The 21,901-nt window shown below is 49.7% G+C and overlaps 1 protein-coding gene across 3 annotated transcripts; it reads left to right on the top strand.

Moving 5' to 3' along the window:
- The first annotated feature begins 833 nt into the window (after positions 1-833).
- On the top strand, positions 834-19,864 carry paqr6 (progestin and adipoQ receptor family member VI). Of its 3 annotated transcripts, none has more exons than XM_015336662.2 (8): positions 834-981; positions 9,867-10,093; positions 10,185-10,312; positions 10,788-10,993; positions 12,213-12,339; positions 12,878-12,974; positions 13,427-13,571; positions 15,145-19,864. In XM_015336662.2, exons 2-8 carry the CDS (start codon positions 10,043-10,045, stop codon positions 15,426-15,428), a joined length of 1,038 nt encoding a protein of 345 aa, XP_015192148.1. In that variant the 5' UTR covers positions 834-981; positions 9,867-10,042; the 3' UTR covers positions 15,429-19,864. The 3 variants fall into 3 exon arrangements, with proteins under 3 accessions (XP_015192148.1, XP_006641879.1, XP_015192149.1); XM_006641816.3 differs by having other exon boundaries at positions 9,870-10,093; XM_015336663.2 differs by lacking the exon at positions 834-981 and adding an exon at positions 9,129-9,144.
- The last annotated feature ends 2,037 nt before the right edge of the window (positions 19,865-21,901 follow it).

Raw genomic sequence — 21,901 nt, forward strand, 5'->3', positions numbered from 1 at the left:
CTCACAGCACACAGCCTGCAGCTCAGAGCTCAGAGCTCACAGCACACAGCCTGCAGCTCGGAGCTCAGAGCTCACAGCACACAGCCTGTATCACGCAGCTCACAGCCCACAGCTCAGAGCTCACAGCACGCAGCACGCAGCTCAGAGCTCAGGTTTATTACACGTTCGACTCTTCGCCCGTTTTGTGATGTATAGCTCCCCTCTGATAAAGTCGATAATTCATTATAACGTTAAATGTCGTTTGCGCGGATTTGTGTTTAATAAGCGTAGCCGGGCTGAGCATGCAACGCTGACTAATAAGCAGATACTGTAGCTGAACAGGTGCCGGCTGCGAGCTCCTGTCTGTAGTGGCACACGGCCGATTAACGAGGGGTTTACCAAAGTGTGCGGAAGCGGGAATGATTCTTAATCGGCCTCCACATTGCAATTCCCGACCCACCAGGTAGAAAATAACCCCTCGAGAAGCCCCATCCCGAACGCGCTGAGCGGGGAGCGCTGCCCTCTGCCTCTCCGGGGCGGCCGGCGCGCAGCGAACAGCTTTGGAGGCCGAATTGGGGCGAATCTGGAGGAGGGGGGGGCGGGTCTCTTCGCGGGGCTCGAATGAAAAAGAAGTCCCTGGGCTTGGTGCCCATCCTCGCCTCCTCCAGAACCCCCCATTTACCTCATCTTTGTGTCCTCCCCCCCCTTTTTTATTCTTCTTTCTGGAGCGAATGGAAGGGAGGAACAAGACCCGTCTCCTGATGCCCAAACAAACAAGGGCCTCTTTCTTATCCGCAGCCAATGAGATATCCCGTTCCGTATGGCGGAGGTGGGATCTCGTTGACATTTTTTTTTTGGGGAGGGGAGGTTTAACGCAGAGCGAGGAATGCGAAGACACGCTCGAAACTGGAGCGGAGCCACACGGCGTGTCCTGACACAGCGAGCGACAGCCCACCCGAGACCCGGACCCGCGATGTGCGTTTGACACCCCTCGTCCGCAAGGTTGGGCTCGATTCCTCCTCTCCTGTCTCCCGCTGGGGAAGCAGCGGGCGCTGCCGGGGATAGTGGCGTGATCGGGCGTCCTGTTTCGAGTCTCAAGTTTTGCTTTTTCCCGTCAGGTTTGCTCGGTTTTTTCCTCCTCTCTCTCGCTGCTGCTGCTGCCTCTCCACCGCCGTCGCTAAACTCGACCGCTTTTGACTCGGTTTTATCGCAAGAGCTTTTCACAACACTCCAGCCCTGCAGGAGCACTGAAACTCTCGACCACTCCCACTCGCTTTGTTCCCCCTAAGAATTAAAAAAAAACAACCCGTTTTCCCCGATCCTGGCTTTGCTTTTCGTTATTTTCATGTTTGGCGCCGTGCAACTAGGCGTTGGTCATGTTTGCTATGAATGTTTTGTCGCAGTTTGCTGAAACCTGTGTTATCCTGGAGTGTAAGCGGAACTCCAAAAGTTGTGCGCCTGCAGGACGCGCTCTAGGTAGCGTTTCTCTAACTCGCAAGTTTGAGAACAACACGGTACACTTGCACTAGTGATGTTAAGTATTTTTGCGAGAACTTAATGCGGTTTGATTTTTGCAACACGGTTTTTGTTTCGTGGACATGTGACAGGCGCAGAGTTCAAGTTTTTTTTGCCGACACCCCCACGGTTGCAGTGAAAAAACACATGAGCAGAGCGCCACGCTTTGGGTAAAATACATATCGCGTCGTTAATAAAAACACCATAAACCGACTTGTATTGTAATTCGTACAGGTGGGGAGCTGCGTCAGTATGCGTGGGCTGCAAAGGAACAAGTAATAGGTTTATTCCTGTGCTGAAAAGAGAAGACAGAAAACACAACGTTTCGGCCGGTGAGGGGGTGAGGTGCTGGAGGTGGTGTACCGATCACCTAAGCTTCGGTAAATTTGCATACTGGAACTCAAAGTACAGAGAAACACAGAGCTCTGGAACAGATCGTACTGCGGGGCAGCAAAGAGACAGTTCTGTTCCCGATGTTGTAAGAAAGACGCCACTTCTTAAGCAACTGTAATATCACAATTCAGTGAACGAATTGGCCAATGTCAGCAAGCCTGGTCTGTAACTGTTCTGTCCCAATAAAAGCTAAGGACTGAACAGATTTGGTCATTTTAGATGTTATTGTACTCGACCACATTTGTCGTTTTACAGACAGTAAATCATACTGATAACGTCAATTGCAAATGTTACAATGTATTTTTTGTAGGTGTTAGAAGCACATCTGGTTTATTTGTGGAGCCGGTGTGCAGTGTGATGGAGTTGAGGTTTGTGGGACCGAGAGTTGTTGTTCTAACTCGATGAAGCCGCCAGTGGCCCGGAGACTTCGTTAAAGCTGTTAACGTTAAAATGACAACGACAGCAGATCGATTAGCTTGAGCTACAGGTCAAGTAACATAGCTAATACACAAATTCCAAAACAATTGGCACTGATCATAGAGCTGTCAGTTGAAATGACAAATGCAGTCGAGTACAGTAGAATAATTCTGCTGTTGGAATAACATCTAAAATGTCCAAATCTGTTCAGTCCTTAGCTTTTATTGGGACAGAACAGTTACAGACCAGGCTTGCTGACATTGGCCAATTCCTTCACTGAATTGTGATATAACAGTTGCTTAAGAAGTGGAGTTTTTGTTACAACATCAAGAACGGAACTGTCTCTCCGCTGCCCCGCAGTGCGATCTGTTCCAGAGCTCTGCGTTTCTCTGTACTTTTGAGTTCCAGTATGCAAATTTACCGAAGCTCAGGTGATAGGTACACCACCTCCCGCACAGGGTGTAGGCTCCCTTCACTTGTATGACGCAGCCCAGCAGCTGCTAAAATGTGGAACGGCTCAGACTGCTATGCAGTGGGAGCCTTAGAGCTGTCGTTGCACATGCACCAAAAGCACGTTCAGTGGCATCCAAGCCAGGACCCTCAGCAGGAGATTGCCTATGCCTGTCGAATCATGGGGTGGCTCTGTGGCTAAGGATCTGCGCCTGTGACCGGAAGGTTGCCGGTTCAAATCCCGCGGCCGGCAGAGGAATCCTACTCCGTTGGGCCCCTGAGCAAGGCCCTTAACCTCAACTGCTCCAGGGGCGCCGTACAATGGCTGACCCTGTGCTCTGACCCCAAGCTTCTCTCCCTGTCTGTGTGTCTGTGTCTCCCTGGAGAAAAGCTGGGGTATGCGAAAAGACGCATTCCTAATGCAAGAAATTGTATAGGGCTAATAAAGAAACATTATTATTATTATTATTATTATTATTATTATTATTATTATTATTATTATTATTATTATTACATTATCATGAATTGAAAGTATATGCCATCAAAGGTGCGATCGGTTAAGTGGAATGCAATCACACAGGTGATTCAGTGCCCAGATGTGACTGCAGGCTGACCACTCTTCCCCATGACCTGGAGCAGGGCTGTCTAACTGTGCTCCTGGGTGGCCGGTGTACCTGTGCTCGGCTCGGTACTGGCTGTCGGCTCACCAGGTGTGGCTGCTTTAATAGAGAGGCGTGGAACCTGTCGGCTCCACGGGCCCCTGGGGGTGGGAGCTGGGACCCCTCGAATGTGGCCACTGGAACAGCTCGTGGGGCGCCGGGCTGGGGGAGGGGGATGACCACAGTCTTGGACATGCTTCCAGTCTGGCGCGGAGGTGTTTTACGGGGGAGCTGTACTTGTAATGAAACGAATGTTTTGAGTGATCACCTGTTGGAGACCTTAATAAATATCTCCTATGCGGCTGGCTGGCTGCGAGACTGGTGAGGCCCGGTGTTTAATTCAGCAGTCGGGACAGGACGCGGGCCCTGCAGGTAGCGAGTCTGAGTCTTCCGGATCAGGGGTACTTATAGCTTCTGCAAGCCTTGGTTTTTTAATATTAATTGTGCCAATTAATACAAGCTCCCCTGTGACTAGGAGAAATAGTCCTTTATTAAAGTGCCTTAGGGTCTCCTGAGTGGCTGAACTGATCCTGATCACAGCATAATTACTTAACTGTAGGCGGTACAGCTGCTATTTGGGCTGCTGTAACTGGGGCTCTGCTGTTCAGATATCATCTGCTGTTTGCTTGTGAATTGTCTAAATGCTCTGTCTGCAGTTTGTGTTTTTTTTTTTACAATCGAGAGACTTTCTGTAAGTCAGAATTCCATTGTGCCAGAACATGTGCCGGTTACGTATGGCACTAAAGTTCAAGTTCAGGCGTAGCTGGTGCTGCTGTTTGTATTGAAGGGGGTGCAGATGCTACTCTTCCTGTGTGACAGTACCTTCTTGAGATGTGATATTTCTTCATGAGGAGACTTTGTATGTTTTGCATTTTTTCAGTGATCTCCCCCTTTTCTTAATGCTGTTTCCTGTACAGGGTTACGGGGGGGGAGCTGGAGTCTATCCCAGCAAGCAACGGGCAGAAGGCAGGTGACACCCTGGACGGGATGCCAGTCCATCCCAGGGCACACACAGACACACTCACACCAGCACCAATATTCCTAAAAGTCAATTAACCCCACCAGGATGTCATTGGACTGTGGGGGGGGAACCCGGATGAACATGCAAACTCCACACAGACACCCCCCAGGGCGCCAACACTGCATGCAACGGTGCTAACCACTGCGCCAGAACTCTACCCTGTTCATAAATATTTTGGCAGTGATGGTCACGCAGTGATCACCCAGTGCACGTTAAAGTCACTGCAGAGAATTCCGCAATCGGCCTCCACTGTTACCCCAGAGGTTTTCCGTCTTTGTGGTTTATTTCGGAACTGCAGGAACCAATTATTTCGGCCCAGGCACTAAAATTCAAATTAGCAGCCTGAGCTGCTATGCAGGCTAAACGTTTCCAACTCCTGATCCCCCGTTTCGACTTAAGCACTTCCTCGGATTTTTCAATTACACTCGCTGACGTTTGGAGTTGCAGGCCCCAGGCGCAGCTATCAGCTGGGATTTCAGACACGATCCGGATTGTGATCTGGCTTCCCTTTGGCATTCTGCCCCCTTTCCCACTGATCTCTTAATCTGCTGCCCTGTGCCATTGTCCCAAGACCCACTTCCGTCCTCCCGGAGGGGGTGGTTTAAATGCCCAAAGTCCAAGCCACACTCAGCCCATCTGCTCAGCAGCCCCTAGTCCAATGGCTGCTCTGCTGGAAAGAGGTGGGGATTTAGCAGGGGTGCAGCCAGTAGATTCCTGTCCTACTTACTCGCATTCCAGTGCTTGGCTATTGGCCTCCAGTTGTAGTGCAGGATTCTGGCTTGTACCAAACATGTGTTTTAGTGGAGTTCTCATAACTGTGTTCCGGGGAAGTATGCTTGAAGATAAATGATTTCACAAAGAACAGTCTTGAGAAGATACTGGCACACAGAAACCTGCAACTTGTTCTGCAAAGTGCAGCACTTTTTTAAAAAGCTTTTTTTTTGCCCTCTCCCCTCTTTTGTTTTCATTGTAATATAATTGGCATGAATGGCAATCGGTGATATTTTCCTGTCTATAGTGAAAAACACACCTACAGGAATGTGTGGCGAGGTGTCTGTTGGCATACGTGCACGGGGATGTCGAGGAAGCCTTTGGAAGTTGTTGTTTTTAGGGTTTTGCTTTTGCAATCGAACACTGGCAAAACGCAGTTAAAATTAAGTTGCCCCCAAAAAAGCCGCAGGTCAGTAGCTGGCTCTGGACATGTGAAAAGCTCTGTTGGAGGAGTCTGGGGTGTTGTAGGTGTACTCTGCACCCTGTGGTGTCTGCATTGGACGGAGGGCTTGGCCAGCCCTCGCTTATGGGTGGGGCTAGAGGTTGTGCTGGACTGCCGCTCCCCAGGAGTGACCATCACTTGTCTTCTCTTCCCAGCTGTGCCTCTTCCGGGCAGAAATGGGGGTATGCGCCACCCCGTTTTCGGACCCCCTTACAGAACCGTGCGCCGAGTCGGCTGTTTAGCTCCCGATGCACAGCGGTCGGGTCCGTTTCAGGCTTTCCCTCTCGGGTGGGGCTCTTGTTCCCCTTCCTGTGCTGAAAGAGGAAAGTCGTGGCGCAAGTTGTACTGGCTCTCGAGTTCAAATCCGGCGCTTGATTGCAGTCGTTTGGGCTTGCCGAACGCGTCTCCCTTAAAGGAGGAATTTTGTGCAAAAGAAAACTGGGTGTTGCTCGAAATCCCAGGGTGTTTCTCGAAAAGAGAAGGGGTGCTACCTCAGTGTCCTGGTCAAATTCCCCCCTGGCCTTTACCCATCATGGCCTCCTGATAATCCCCATCTCTGAACTGGCTTCATCACTCTGCTCTCCTCCCCACTGAGAGCTGGTGTGTGGGGGGCGGGCTGGCGCGTCATCCAGGTGGGGCTGCACACTGGTGGTGCTGGAGGGGATCCCCATTACCTGTAAAGCGCTTTGAGTGGAGTGTCCAGAAAAGAGCTATAGAAGTGTAAGGAATTATTATTATTAGAGTGGTCAGTGTTTGTGATGTCTAACCTGGGCAGGGTGTTAAAAGCATGCTTCAGCTTGGAGACATCCTCAAAATCATCAGTATGATTTGTCCTACAGGTTGCAATGACTCATCTGCTGTAGTCCAAGTTCTTTGACTATCTACGTGCTGCTCGACCACACGAGGTGACGGGGGCCTGGTGTGGCCATGCCCTGGCCGCTTTTCTGACAGGTTCCAAACCATCAGATCGTGGGCATGGTCAGAGAGGCCAGAAAGACTCTGCTGCAGCCTCCAGAGCAGGCGTTCTGTCCTTTTGCATTATTGGTAATGACAGTAAGTCACACACACACTCTCTTTTGGATAGCTGACATTTAAACAAATATCACGTCCCTGCTAGGAACTGATTTAGTGCACACTTTCTGAAAGTAACCAACTTTCAAGAATCTGGCAGCAGAATTCATGGAGACAAAAAGCAAGCTTTCCAGATGGGTGTCTGTACCTTTCCCTTGCAAGCAGTTTAATAGGTCATAGGTATAACAGTGTATGCTAGAAAGGTTACCCGTTTGGCCCCTGCAGTCTGATTGGTAATTAGTAGTTAATTGATCCAGGATCTCATCCAACCTTTTCTGGAACAAAGGCAGGGTATCGGCTTCAACACCATGGCTCTGCAACTTGTTCCACACTCCCACCACCCTCTGTGTAAAGAGGTGCCTCCTGTTCTTGGTTTTAGATTCACTTCTACCCATCAGGACCTCTTCTTATTGTCTGTGTTTTAAGACTACAAAGGTTCTCCTGTCAGCAGGAGAACTTAAGAGGCAAAGTAAGAACTTAAAGAGACCTTTATAAATGAAAGAAATTGTTGACAAACTGCAAAAGCCTTTTCACAAAGAAGGGTCTTGAGAAGATACTGGCACACAGAAACCTGCCACCCCTTCAATAAACACAGGGCTCCCGTACGAACAGCAACACCAGTTACACCAGTGTGAACTGCATGAAATCAGTTAGGGTTTGTCTTTTCCTTAAAGTCAACATCCCAATCCACCCTGAATAGTGGATTTTTACAGCAGATGAGATCGTGTATTTCCCATAATTTCAGTTCTCCTGATTCTCTGTGCAGCTGGTTTGCACAGGCAGTTTGAAGAGGCAATAAAATGAGGTCAAACCAGGAATTTGAATGACTTAAACTTTCCCCCTTCCAGCTGGTCATTGTGACTTCCAGTAAACACAATTGAAATGATCCAGTCATCCCCGTGTGTAGCTCTTGGTCCCACACACGCACAGAGTCCCCTCCCTGCTGTCTGGAATAGGCCTCTTATTGTCAGGAAGCAGGAATAAAGATGTCTATTCACGGGGATCATGTGATGGGATCACGCGGGAGAACCAGAGAGGGGTGGAGAGGGGGAATGTGGGGTAGAAGGGAGGGGAGGGAAATTGAAATGGGGAAAGAGGAGGACGTTGGGAGAGAGTGACAGTGGGCAGGGAGAAAGGGCCTGAGAGATGGGGTTAAGCAGGAAGGGAGAATGAGATCAGTGGAAATGTAGGAGCTATGAATGGGAGGGCTCATTTTATCAGTAGAGGGAGTCAGTAGGGGCTCAGCAAGACAGAAGGGTACTGTGTAAATCAGGGTCTGGAGTCTGGGACAGGGTGGAGCAGTCGTTCATGTTGAACAATCCCAGGCCTTATCCAGGATGCACCCTTGAAGATCCATTGTTCTCCTGGTGTTTGTGCATGCTCCGTTTTGTGCTTAGTATTTGATCACATGCATAACCCCCCCCCCCCCCCCCTCCAGTTTGCTCATTCTCTTATGGCAGGCTCTGTAATGCTTTGTAACAGTATCCCCTTAGCTCTAGCACTGCTGTGACCCTTACAATATACTCCTCGTTCCTGTGAGGTGGGTCTGGGGAATGCGGTCCTGTATGCCTGAAAGGGACAGTTTCAGCACAGCCCACTGACTGACGCGTCTTTCAGGGGGCCCTGCGAGAGTTTAGGGAAAAGACACTTTCGTCCTGAAATGTGCCTGTTTAACTGGGCCACCCTCCAGACAGGATGTCCCCATGTCTCAGTCTTTGTGTGTTTGTGTTTCCCAGAGTCACAGCTTGTATCCGTCAGTGTGTGCGTGCACGCACAAGACCCCGGCTTGTTTGTCTCTGTCAGTGTGTGTGTGTGCACGCACAAGACCCCGGCTTGTTTGTCTCTGTCAGTGTGTGTGTGTGCACGCACAAGACCCCGGCTTGTTTGTCTCCGTCAGCCTGTGTGTGTGCGTGCACGCACAAGACCCTGGCTTGTGTCTCTGTCAGTGTGTGTGCGTGCACGCACAAGACCCTGGCTTGTGTCTCTGTCAGTGTGTGTGCGTACATGTACAAGACCTCTGGTTGTGTATGTGTCTGTGTGTGTGCGTGCACGCTTGTTTGTCTCCGTCAGCGTGTGTGTGGGAGCACGCACAAGACCCCGGCTTGTGTCTCTGTCAGTGTGTGTGCGTACATGTACAAGACCCCGGCTTGTGTGTGTGCAGGCTGCTGTGCTGTTTCCTGTTGATGTTCTCTGCCAACACTGTACGGACTCTTTCCTGCGAGCTGTCACAGAGAGCAGCTGGGGTCCTGTTGCCCTTGCTGGGGATGTTTTTCTCTGCACCCAGTGTGTCTCTGGATAGGGAATGCTTGGGACTTCTGGCCCCAGACTTAAATCTCGCCTGTCCGCTTCTCGAGGGATCCTGGGGGATCGGCTCTAACGTCAGAGCCGGAGCTTGTCCAGACTCCCGCATCTTCCTGTCCTCGGTGGTAAACGTATATCCTTTTCCGTTCGGACCGTACTGCTCCTTTGTTTTGCTGTGTCGGTCAGTGTGTGCCACGCTGGAAACGGGGTTGTCTGGGTTTGTACCCCCATCCTTATGTCTGTAGTCCCCTCTCCGTCTCTGTTCGAGCCGAGATGGGGTTGGCGATGAGCTGTGGTCAATTTAAGCACAGCAGATAATGGAGCTGTTCTTTGAAAGGATGTCTGAGCTGCAGGCGTCTTGGGGCGACTCCGGATGAGGGCTCTGCAGTGCCTGTGAGCGGGGTTGCTTGGCCGCTGTGTGTCGTGGAGGGGCCAGTGTGTCCGTCACATCCTCCCTGTGGAGAGAGCAGGGCTGCTGAGCGCCAGGAGAGACCGCATCTGCAGGGTTGATTAAAACAAAGAAGGACTGTCGATTCAATTAGGATGTAATAGGGAAAAAATCTACAGTGTGGTATAGTTTTGTTTTTTTTAAACCAGAAGTCTCCATGCGTATTTTCCTGTTGATTCATTATTACCTCTCCGTGATCTTCTGTGGATGGATAGAGCCCCCTGTCTCTGGGAAGGCAGACTGCTCCTTCAGTGCAGATGGGTCTGGGACAGTATGTACGTTCTTTATTAGTGGGAAAAAAACGTTGGCATAAAAGTAACCCTTCTATCTCTCTCTCCCCTTCTCCATATCTCTCACTCCACATCCTTCTGCTTCTCTCTCTCTGTGTTTCCTGTGTAGCAGGAGGTCAGCCTTCAGGCAAGGGGGCCGCAGGGGGCCGTGCGTGCGATGGGAGGGGGGGCCTGCCTGCAGACCCTCTCTCGGTGAGCGTCAGGTGAGGTGCTCGGCGTGCCAGGCGGGGGCTCGACTTGGACAGGCCTGCCGGGGCCGGGGGCGGCTGGCGTCTGCCCCCCGACATGCTGACCATCAAACTCCCCCAGCTGTTTGATATTCACCAGGTGCCCCGGGTAAGGACCCCCCCCCCACCGGATCTGCGCACGGTGTCGAAACGCTGTTATTGCTCAAGGCTGTGCTGCTGATGCCCTGTCTGCGCGGCAGGTCTTCCGAGAGGATGGCATTATTTCCGGGTACCGTCACCCTCGGAGCTCGGCCCTGGACTGTATCCTGAGCAGTTTTCAGATGACCAATGAAACCGTCAACATCTGGACCCATTTCCTGCCCACATGGTAGGCCCTTGCCAGCAACACCCTCCCTCCCTGCTCCCCCGCCATCCCTCTCCCCCTGTCTGCCCCGCCCAGGGTCTGTGGAACCGGCCACAGGTTACAGGAGCAGCTGAGAAGCCTGGAGTTCCCCAAGCGTGCTGTGCAACAGCGCCCCCCTGTGGCCGGGTAGTTGGCAGTTCCATCAGGAAGACCTGAGTGCCTCAGTCCTGCTGCTGGTACTCTGGGCCTTGCGGGGTGAAGAGAAGTGAATGGCCGGTCAGGTTCTGGATGTGTGTGTGTGTGTGACCTGAGCCCAGTCTATACAGGTCTGTCTGTCCCACATATTCCCCCAGATCTCCCAGATTCGGTGCCCTGTGTCTCTGTCTCCCCGGGGTATTCCCTGTGCGGATCCGGGGCCCTGTGTCTCCTGGGTATTTTATTGCGCGTGTTAAGTGCTCTGTGAGTGCGTCGTGCTGATTCTGCGCTCTGTGTGCTTCAGGTATTTCCTGTGGCGGTTCACCATGCTGTGCTCGTCCCTGGACTTCCTGAACGAGAGCTACACCTGGCCCCTGCTGGTCTACATGGTGCTGATCTGCCTGTACCCCTTCACCTCCAGCTGTGCCCACACCTTCAGCTCCATGTCTGCTGAGGCCAGGCACATCTGCTACTTCCTGGACTACGGCGCGCTGAGCCTCTACAGCTTGGGTAGGGTGGGCAGTGCCCAGCAGCTGCTGTTTCTTCTGTCATGGCTGCAGGTCCTGGGCCTGCTGCTGAGTCCTCGGCCACTCACTACTGCTGCCACTGGTGCTTATGGTGTCTCCTGCAGTGATTGTTTATTTAACTGGCTTGTATCTTAAGTGATGATGCTGACGAGTGTATTTTACTGGCGCGGTCTAAGGGAAGTTCTTTGCCAGTAGGAGACTGAGCTCATGTGATCTGGCTTGATCGTGTAGCAGGCCAGATGCAGGTTAAAATAATCAATTAAAATGTAAGAACAACAATTCCTTACACTTATATAGCACTTTTCTGGATACTCCCCTCAAAGCAGTTAACAGTTAATGGGGATCCCCTCCACTACCAACAATGTGCAGCCCCACCTGGATGATGCTCCAGTCTGCTCCCCACACACCAGCTCTCAGTGGGGAGGAGAGCAGAGTGATGAAGCCGGTTCAGAGAGGGGGGTTATTAGGAGGCCATGACTGGTAAAGGCCAGGGGGGAAATTGGGCTAGGGCACTGGGGTAACATCCCTAGTCTTTTCAAGAAATGCCCTGGGATTTTTAATGACTACGGAGAGTCATTTTTTACAGTATAGTGTCCCCGTCACTATACTGGGGCATTAGGACCCACATGGATCCTACTGGTCACACAAACACCTCTTCCAGCATCTGCTCAGCTTTCCCAGGAGTCTCCCCTCCAGGTACTGGCCAGGCTCACAGTGGGCAGGGCGTTGCAGGGCGATAGAGCTTCTGGATAAGGTAAGCTAAGCCAGGCGAGTCAAAAAGTAATCCAAGGTCATGGTCAGAAAACGAGCAGGGCTCAGAACCAGAGACACCTGGTGGGGAGGACAAAGTATCCAGGGAAACCCCAAAACACAGATCAAGGGGAGATCCACGAGAGTGAAGTCAAAACCAAGCCAAGCTCAGTCCTGAGGCAAGGAATTGCACACGGAGGCCGATACCAGGGCCGAAATCACTGAGACTGGGCGTGGTTGTGTCATAGAGGCGGGGCTTAAGTACTCGGTGAAGAGCGTATTGGTGGGCCCGATTTCCTTCCTGATCTGGTCACCGTGGCAGCAGGTTGAGTGGCAGGTCTGCTGGCGGTGGGGATTCTAGTGTTGACGGTGTTGTTTCAGAGCGGGTTGTGGCAGCTCTTTCATGACTCAGCGTGGCCTCTCTCCTGTCTCCATCTCGCGTGCGCGCCCAGGCTGTGCCATCACCTACGGTGCCTATGTGATGCCCGATTGCTGGGTGAACAGCTGGCTTCACCAGAACTTCGTGCCCATCGCCGTCCTGAACACCCTCATCTGCACCGGCCTGTCCTGCTACTCCAGGTATGCTGCCACAGGAACGGAAGCTGGTGCTCGGCTCAGGTTACCTCGACTCTGCTGTTGTTTTGCCTGGTCTTCTTTAAGCCCAGCAGCTCATGAGAGTTCGATTTGAAAAATCGGAATGTGGGCGTCAGTGGGGTGAGATACGATGCCAGTCAGAGAGAGATAAGTAGCTCTAAGGAAATCCCAGCAAGAGCTGAAGTCAAAGGGAGGATGAGTTCGGTTTAGGAATTCAGTAGGAATGATATCTCGTCAAGATGATACTCTTGCTGAAACAGTGTCCTGGGTTTAGGAGAACCGGGACAGGAGAAAGTCTGGAGTTTAGGCTCAGGTTCAGGGTAAGGGATTTCAGAGCCGGATTGAATTGATGTCAAGCTCGAGGGTAGACTAAAGGTTAGGAGTCAGAGTTAGAGGTGGTCTTCGGGGTAGGGGTTAGAGATGATACCTGGGTGTTGGACTCGGGATTGGAGGGGTGACGGCACCGTCTGTTGTCACACTCCCCCCCTCGTTCTTGACTTCTGTCTCCCTTCTCGCTCTGCAGGTTTCCAGAGCTAGACTTTCCTCACTGGAGCAAGGTTGTTCGGACGGGTGCCTTTGTTTATCCCTTCCTCTTCGACAACATCCCCCTCTTTTACAGAGTGAGTTTCCCACATCCCGGTGTGGGACAGAATTGTTCTTGAATGTCCTTCATTTTCCATGTCCAGGCTGTGGTCACTCAGCCTGTTCACTCTGGACAGCCAGATCTGCCTGTGTTCAGCCTCTGTGTCCAGATTGTGGTTACTGAGCCTGTCCTCTCTGGACAAGCAAGAGCAGTCCTGCTTATGTCAGGTTTCTATGTCCAGGCTGTGGTCTGTTTCTTCTTGCTATCTCTCACTTGGCTGTGTGTGTTGTGTGCTGTGTGTTGTGAGGGGGTGACTGACCTGTGCTGTCCTGAGGCTGGCTGGTGTGGGTGTGACTGGGCAGTGAGCTTCAGGGCCTGCTGACTCAGGTGGGGTGGGGGTGGTGGTGGTGGGGCTCTTCTCTCCCTCTCACTCTGTTTGACCCCCGAGCTCTTCCTCCTTGTCTCTCCTCTCCCTCTCCCTGAGTCCAGCTGCTGCTGTGCCTGGGAGACAGCTGCAGCCACACGGAGGCGCTGTCCAGTCACTGTCACCACCTGCTCTTCGCCTTCCTCACCTGCTTCCTCTTCGCCTCGCACCTGCCCGAGAGGCTGGCCCCTGGACGCTTTGACTACATCGGTCAGTCTGCCCGCCCGTCTGCACGCCCGGCTCTGCTGTGCCTTTGCTTTGGTGTGACGGGCCTAGAGCCTTTCTCAGAAAAACATTCCTAGCTCTCACCATTGCAAACCCTCACTACCGCTGTCCAGATCAGAGCTGCCCAATCCTGCCCCTGGAGAGCTGATATAACTGCATGGTTTCATTCCAGCTCAGATCTTAATGAGCTTAATCATCTCGTTCCTGGCTTAACTGGAGCAGCTCAGCAGCTTCTCACTGCTCTTCAGGTGCTGCTGCTTGAAAGAGATCTAGGAAAGCTGTAGACACACAGGGACCAGGATTGAACAGGTCTGATCTGTTCTAGATGGTCACTTCAAGTGGTTTTATTCCAGGCCACTAGATGGCAGTAAAATGCAGCTATTGAAAGAAACTCGATCTGAGAAATACTCAGCTTGTCATGGAAGTTGGCACATTTTTTTCCTGATTTGCATAAATTAGGCCATTTTGAGTATCTTAAGAGTTTGTGTGGAATTATTTCTCAGTGCTTTACCATGAGAGCTCCATGCATGCTGTGTGTGCACATAAAACCTACTTTTAAAATAAAATCAGAAATTTAACAAGTGTAGAATGATAGGTAGAATCTCCACAGTCACACTGATATTTTGAGTTTGTAAACCCTAGCAAGCATCAGTTTCTTATTAATTATTTTATTGGGCATGAATATAAAAATCACTGAGGACACCTGGACACAATCACACATGTTCACAAATATCTCCAAAACACTTCATTCTAGACTCTTGAAACTAACTCCATTTGAAAGCTGTCTGAGATATTTAATTAAATGCTAGTTGTACCCAGCTTTAAGCTTGTATTGCTGCTTGCACTCTTAAAAATGTGTATCCCATTTTTTCCAATGTAGGGGACATTTTCATAAAAGTCCCCAAACCAATTCAAGCTAGACTCCTAAAACCTCCTAAGTTTGAAAGTAGAGACTGTGATCTTTAATGCAAAGGAGAAAGTAATAGGTTTATTCCATGCTGAAAAGAGAAGAAAGAAAACACAACGTTTTGGCTGTGGAGCCTTCTTCGGGTGTGAAGAAGACCTGAAGAAGTGAAGAACACCTGAAGAAGGCTCCACGGCTGAAACGTTGTGTTTTCTTTCTTCTCTTTTCAGCCTGGAATAAACCTATTACTTGTTCCTTTGCAGCCTATGCCTGCTGACGCAGCTCCCCACCTGAGCTATCTTTAATGTAATACCAATTATACCCAGCTTGAGTCCTACACTGCTGCCTGTTCTCTGAAAAGTGAGTGTCCAGGGTAGCCAAAATAGATTCTCCAAAGCAATTATGGTGAAGTACTATTTGAGCTGTGGAATAAAGATCACGTGTAATCTGCTCTGCAGAAAGTTGGGTTAAAACCAAGATTATGTTGGTGCCCATTTGTGCAAATACATTCTTACAAACATCCAGATATGTTAAAAGGCCATAATCTGGTTTATCAGCAAAAAGCGACACGTCCACTTGGTTTCTAAAGCTGTAAAAAGTCCCAAGTGCACATAGACGGTTTACAGAATTCCTCTCTCGGCCTGTACCCTGCAGGTCACAGCCATCAGCTGTTCCACATCTGCGCGGTTGTGGGCACACACTTCCAGATGGAGGCGGTCCTGGCCGACATGAGCTCTCGCCGGGGCTGGCTGTCCGCCCACTCCGCTCTGCCTTCCTTCCCCGGTACGGTGGGCGCCCTCGGGGTGGGCATCCTCCTCAACCTGGCCATCATCGGCCTCTTCAGCGCCACCTTGCTGTGGGCGCCCAACGGTGCCCTCTCTCCCTGCCCCCCGAACCATGTCCCAAGCCCACGAAGGCTGGAACAGAAGGAGAAATAGAAACCCGAACTCTGTGTGGCCCCCTACTGTCCCGGCAGAGACCTGTTGCTTATTCTTCTTGTTTTCATGGCTTTGTGAACTGAGCTGTTCCTCCATTAAAGTAATCGTAGAGCACAGGCGGACCTTCCTGACCATAGGTTCCAGGCTGGAGCTGTGATCGGGATTCCCAAAGGTCTGGTGTACAATTGGCTGAGGATCACCAAGGACAGGGTGAGATTACTCAGTCAGGCCTCTGTTGGCTCTCAGAGACATCCTGAGGCCACCTGGGTTATTGCAGGCATGCAGTGCAGTGTGAAGGCCACACCTCTCCTCCAATCAGCACTGATCCTCTGATTAGGGGCGGTGCTACCTGTGACACACATGCCTCTCCTCCAGTCAGTGCTGTGGATTGAAGGTGGGCGGGGCAGAGGAGTCTGCCTGCACTTCCTCATTCCCCCCGTGTGCGGTCACAGGGTTTATAGTTGAGATTATTTTGAGAACAACAGTTGGTTATTACAACATTGGGTTGGTATAACAAAATTAATTGGTGATTCTAAATCGTAAAGAATGATCTCTTGCCAGACCGACAGAGTGAGACTGGAGAATGGTTTCAGAGGACCAGGACAACAAGGAAGCAAACACAGACTGAATCAGTTCTGTGTTAGCTTGTGTGAGAGGGGTGCGTTCGAGTCGGACATCTCTCCCGGTGGACCGTGGAGTCAGGCTCAAATGGAATGTGGCTCTTGACAACCATAAACGTCACAGACACTCATCTCTGCAGCTGTTGCCTGTTCAAACACTCATATCCTGTATCTTGATCTTGTAATGATCGTGTTTATTTGGAAATGTAGTAGCCTTCCCTTTAAAAAGGTGGCCCAGCAACAAAATACTAGGCCTAACTATTGCAAGCAAGCAAGGTCAGGAGGATTGTCTTGTCACTCCTCTTGTGTGTATATTCCAAACGTGCTTCCCTAGAAACTATTTTGCAAATGCAAACAAGGAAGCAAGGGTATCGATAATGATGTGGGAACCTTGTCGAAGGTGACTGTTATCACAACCTTTGGTGAAATATATCCCGCCAAGTGCACTTAAAACTTTTGGCAGAGTGTAAAAGATGCCAGTTATCCAGTGGGTGTGTAAACGGCCCCTGACGATGTCCAATGGATTGTGCCATTCCACCATCTTTGTAAGGTGTGGGAACATTGTAAAGTGCAATTGTGCTCAAAGCACTTTGAACCTGAGGTAGAAATGCCCATTGGGATTAAACGCCCATCTCCTTTAGCATTCTTTCTTTCCTTTTCCATTTCTACTCACCTATTCTCCTATTCTCCTGTGCCCCGTTCCTGTACAATTGGCCTGTGTTAAATTTTCATAAAAGTGCTTGCTGTGCCTTTAACCATTTACAGAGTTTTCTGTATGACGCCAATTAGTTTTGAAGTATCACGCTCTTTCTCACTCGTTTGTACTTTTCAAATGTCTTGATGATGACTTATGAGACACCTGCTAGGACCTTTTGAGGAAGGTGGGCTCTTCCCTCCTCACCCCTGACCCCTACGTCTTCATGGGCCGATCGAAGGAGCTCCTGCCCCCAGAGCACCTAATGAGATGTTTGTCACCCCCAGAGGTGAGAGAGCGCTCCTCCTGTTTTGTAGCAGGTGCTACATCAGCCTTTCAGATTCTGACCAGTGAATGCTCAGAAGAGTTTTTAACAATTTGTGAAGAAAGGACACAAACTCAGTGGCACTTATATTCCTCAACATAGCACTTAACATATGTTTGTAAGACCTTTTCATATCTAGATTTTTTGAAAAGCAAGAGGAAAAACGTTGCAGTTTATCCACAGAAGTTTTATTTATAGATTTTTTTTTTTTGCTTAACAAAAATCCCTTTTGATTATCCTACCACTCCCCTGCTCAGCGGGGGCTTAAAGCTTTCAAGTTGAACCCAAGCCTGTCCCGTGAAATGGAAACAGACCCAGCTGGTGTGTAATGTGGAGAGGGGGTTTGTGAATAACTGTAGCTTTTACTGGTAGAGCTGCACTAGGAAAGCCAAAAACACTTTTAGTACATGCAGAGATCTGAAACGAGTTGCTCTAGGAAGCGCGTGTATTAAAATGCCCCAGTCTGTCCGGAGTTTGGATTTGATTTGCATATCAGATTGGAACTGCTGCCATCTGGGGAAGGTTGTGCCAGACAAACATGCTTAAGATTGTCGCATTTTATCAAAGACGTTAATGTTACAACTGCTCTCCATTAAGTTTGATGTAAGAGGAAGAAAAACATGACTGTAAATGGGGGAAAAAGCAGTAGAGACAGAAGCAGTAGTTCAGGTCAGGCAGTCATGAAGGAACAGCAAGTGGTTTGTGTGGTTTGTGAGGGGCTTGTGTTGTGCAATTTTTAATTGAAGGCTTTCTAGTCCGTAGAGCTTTGTAGCAGTCCAGCTGCGTTGGGCTTAGAGGCGTGTTGTGTAGGGCAGGCCGATACTGAGCCTAGCTGGGACTGAAGAGCGAGGGAGAAGGGGAGAAAAACAGCTTTGCATTTAAAACGGAAAGTTTCTGGGGCGATCAGAGGGCTTTAGTCTGTCCGGGCAGGAATGTTTCTAAAGAGTTGACCTGTTAGATCGTCTGTTTCAATCTTGACCTTTCACCTTTGACTTGCCAGTGCAGGAGATTGTGCTGGTGTTGTGCTAGACTGTAGATCCTGTATCAGTTGCACGATAAGAGAATCTTTAATAGCAATATCCGCATTTGAGCTAATGAATCTTATTCTAAACTGGGTACAAAAAAGAAAAAAAGCAGGACAGAAGAATAGTCTGCCTGTAGAAGCTCTGTCTTCTTTGCTTGAAGACATCCAGTCCTGATTGAGAGACCCAATCCAGCAGGCTAGAAGTCACTGGCTGCTTCAGATACTTGGATAACAGGTTAGCTGTTCGTTGATCAGGTTGGTTAGATGGGTTAAATTGGTGCAGTTACATTTTGTTAAAACTTTGTTGTTAAACTTGAATTAACACCTTATACTTGGCCTAAGATTTCTAATAACTGACAAAAGCTGGCCGGAATGGATTGTAGGTCGGAAACCCAACAGAGTGGCCCGCTTGAATTAAAGTAGGGAAGACATGGGGTCCTGTGGTCCTTATTCCAGAGAAATGGGTGGTTTGAGAGTGGAATAGCTGTGCAAATCACACACACGCCTCACAACCAGGCTAGAATAGCACTTCCTGTCTGTTGTCACTGAACTGTGATCCAGCCAGTTCTGCACCCTACCACTTTGCCCTCAATGATATACTTCATTGAATTAAGAGGTTGCCTACCTCTGCTCAAATTAAAAGCCAAATTAACATAATAGACAAGTTATTTTGTCTGTTCATTTTAGGTGCTTGTAGCATATTGAGCTGAAGATCTTATCCTGTAGTTTCTTAAAGGGTCCCAGGAAATGGGTTTGGGAAATGTACCTAGATGGCTTGTTCCTGACCTCGGCCACTCTTTGTATAAAGATGTGTCTTCCGTTGTCAGCCCTAGTCCAGATCTCGGACTCTTTGCTTGGTCTGTAATGATAGGTGATTCCTGATCAATGCCAGACCTGGGTGTCCAGTGCCAGTTTGTGTCCAAGAAGGCTGATTTTGTCCTGTCAAGCACCAGTCCAGCACATCTGAACTCCCAGAAGGCTTTATTTTTTCCACAGCCTGCCTGCGTGCACGGGTGCCCCTCCACATGAAGGAAATCAACAGGCCAGGATATTGTGCCGAACTTCTCCGCACTTCCTGATAATCATTGGACGATTATCCCAACTGGCGCCACGCTTGTGTCGGGAAACTCTTAACACAAGTCTGCTTCTGCTGGTTTCAGCCAGTGCCAGCCACTCTCTCCTTGTCAGGGAGAGATGCTGGGTCTTCTTGTTTTCCGTGCATCCTGATCCATCAGCAAGGAATTAATGAGTTAATTGAATCAGGTATTGATTAAATGGGGATAAATGAGTACTGTTTCCAGGTCTTTAGTCAATCAGGTCATTACGTTCCCTATATAACCTGCAGGGCTATAGTCTCTAGGCTGCTGTTGTGATGTTTTTCAACCTTAGATGAATGTTTCAGGTCTTGTCTGTGATAAACAGAACCACTGGAAAAACCTCTCAGACAAGACTAAACTCTAAACTCTTTTAACCCGCTGAACATACTGTATAAACGGTGCCTTTAATGACTTTCCCAGTTTTCCAGCTGTTCATGTCGAATGTTTCTGTGCTTTTTTTTGTTGTAACGTACGAAGCAGTGGGTTTTTAGCAAGTGCCTTGTTCGTGTAGCAGGTCCCATGTCCCCACTGCCCACCGGCTGTGTTAATCCCTCTAGAAAGTGTTATTTTATACTAAAATGTACCAGACTTATATTTACTAAGTAAAAGTTTTGAAAACAGAAGTATAGCACTGATATTCTCGGAATAAAAAAAAAGCAACTGACCACTTCGCTGAGCTCGCTGTGTCCGTGTGTCTTTGTCTGCTGGGTGGGGCGGGATGTTTTGACGAGAAGGCGGATCGGCCAGGCCTCGGATTGTTTGGAAGTTTGGGCAGTTGACCTCTGCCCCTCTCCCCTCCCCCCATAATGTCGTTCATTTGTTTTTAATTGTCCCCCTGCGTTACTGTCTCGCTGGAAACTAGTGCGCTGCTGGTCCCCTGTGTGGTCATCTGGCCGGCCAGCGCTGCCCGCAGACATGTGGGTTGCTGCCATGCCGCAGTGTCCCCCAGATCGTGTCCTGCTGCTGACCGACAGGGACTCTGGGCGTAACGCTGCAGCAGGAGAGGGACAGTGCACTCCTGATGCTGCGAAGGCATCGCTCGCTCAGAAAGGACAGCATATCGCTTCCTGTCTCTGCTAGCCTTGGTTTTCACCAGACTTGACTTGTCCTGTCATTTGCCAAACCGCTTTGTACAATACGGTGTCGCGGGACGCGGGAGTCTACCCAGCAGGCAGCGAGCGCAAGGCAGGGTACACCCTGGACAGGACGCCAGTCCATCGCAGGGCAAGTGCAAGCCAGTCACACATGGGGACAATTTGGAGGCCACGGTGAAGGCAGAGGGGGGGGAATTTGGCCAGGACACCGGGATAACTCCCTACTCTTATCGAGAAAAACCCAGGGATCTTTCCAGACTTGACGTTCGGCAAGTTAAATCAGCTCATCACCTGCAGCCAAATAACTTTCTCAGTAACAAGGGGACTGCTTGCACAATTAACGGAGTCACTCAGGTGTATCATGATTAAAATGGAATAATCTGTTGATCTAAGTGACTCCAAACACCTTTCATCAAATGCAGGATCTGTATGCTTTATTTTTCCAGCAAACACGCATATAGAGAGCGATAAGTATCTTTTGATGCGCAGTGCTGCTTGGAGATACAGGATTGGTTTAATGATTTACCTAGGATGGCCAGTGCAATTTTGAACAGTTTAATTAAAGATCCCAGTCATTACTGTTACTGACATTATCTCCGTTAATGTCAGTACCACTGTCTGTGCTATTTGTATCACTACATTTATTGCAGTCATCATAGTTATCTCTTGTTACGATCTTTATTACTGTCTCTCTAATTGCTACTAAGCCAGGGTCAATTGTTTTTTTTTTCTCAAATTTGGAATTGACAATTATCTCCTGTTGTACTACTCACCCATTTTGGAATCGGCCGGTTGGGATTTGGTGCTGTGGGCGGGAGCCATATCCCACCCAGGCTGATTGAACCCACGAACCAGCTAGTATGCTGCTCTGGCACAATGTGAGCTCCACAGCACCTGACAGGCGAGTTGCTGTGTCTCTCGCTGATGTCATCGCTCGCCAGCACATGCCCAGTGGCTCCCAGGGGTCGCTGCTGTACCAGAGGCCAAGAGAACTGTGATTGAGAAAGGACTGGCTGTCTCCAGTGGAGCTTGGTCAATCGTGAGCTTCCTTTGGCGCTTTGCACCTGGGGACACTCAGTTCAAATTGCTGCTCTGCATTAAGGTCAGCGTATCGGTTTCTCCATCCTCATTCTGCCATTTCCCAGCACCTGGTTTGAAGTCCCGCAGGATGGTGGCTCCCGAGTTTTGGAATGGAGTGCTGATGGGACAGAGGGCTGCACTCAGGTAAGAAACTTCAGCACCCGGTGGAGTAGGGGTGTGATACATTCGGAGATCAAAGGCTCCTGGTATTTCCACTCTGGGTTGGAGAAAGTGGAAAGAGGAAGCGCTCCGGGGAATGATATTAGTGTAACACAGAGCTTCAATGAGGTGTTAAAAGGGTGCAATACCTAATTGTCTCCCATTTATATTAACCTGCCTTTATTAGACACTAATTTGAGGACCAGTACTTGGCATAAATTAGATGGAAGATACCCTGCACTTAGTGAACATGGTCAGTACCTGGATGGGAGACCACCTGGGAAAAACTAAGGTTGCTGCTGGAAGAGGTGTTAGTGGGGTCAGTAGGGGGCGCTCACCCTGCGGTCTGTGAGGGTCCTAATGCCCCAGTATAGTGATGG

This window comes from Lepisosteus oculatus, chromosome 27, assembly GCF_040954835.1.
Source record: "Lepisosteus oculatus isolate fLepOcu1 chromosome 27, fLepOcu1.hap2, whole genome shotgun sequence".
NCBI classification, from domain to species: domain Eukaryota; kingdom Metazoa; phylum Chordata; class Actinopteri; order Semionotiformes; family Lepisosteidae; genus Lepisosteus; species Lepisosteus oculatus.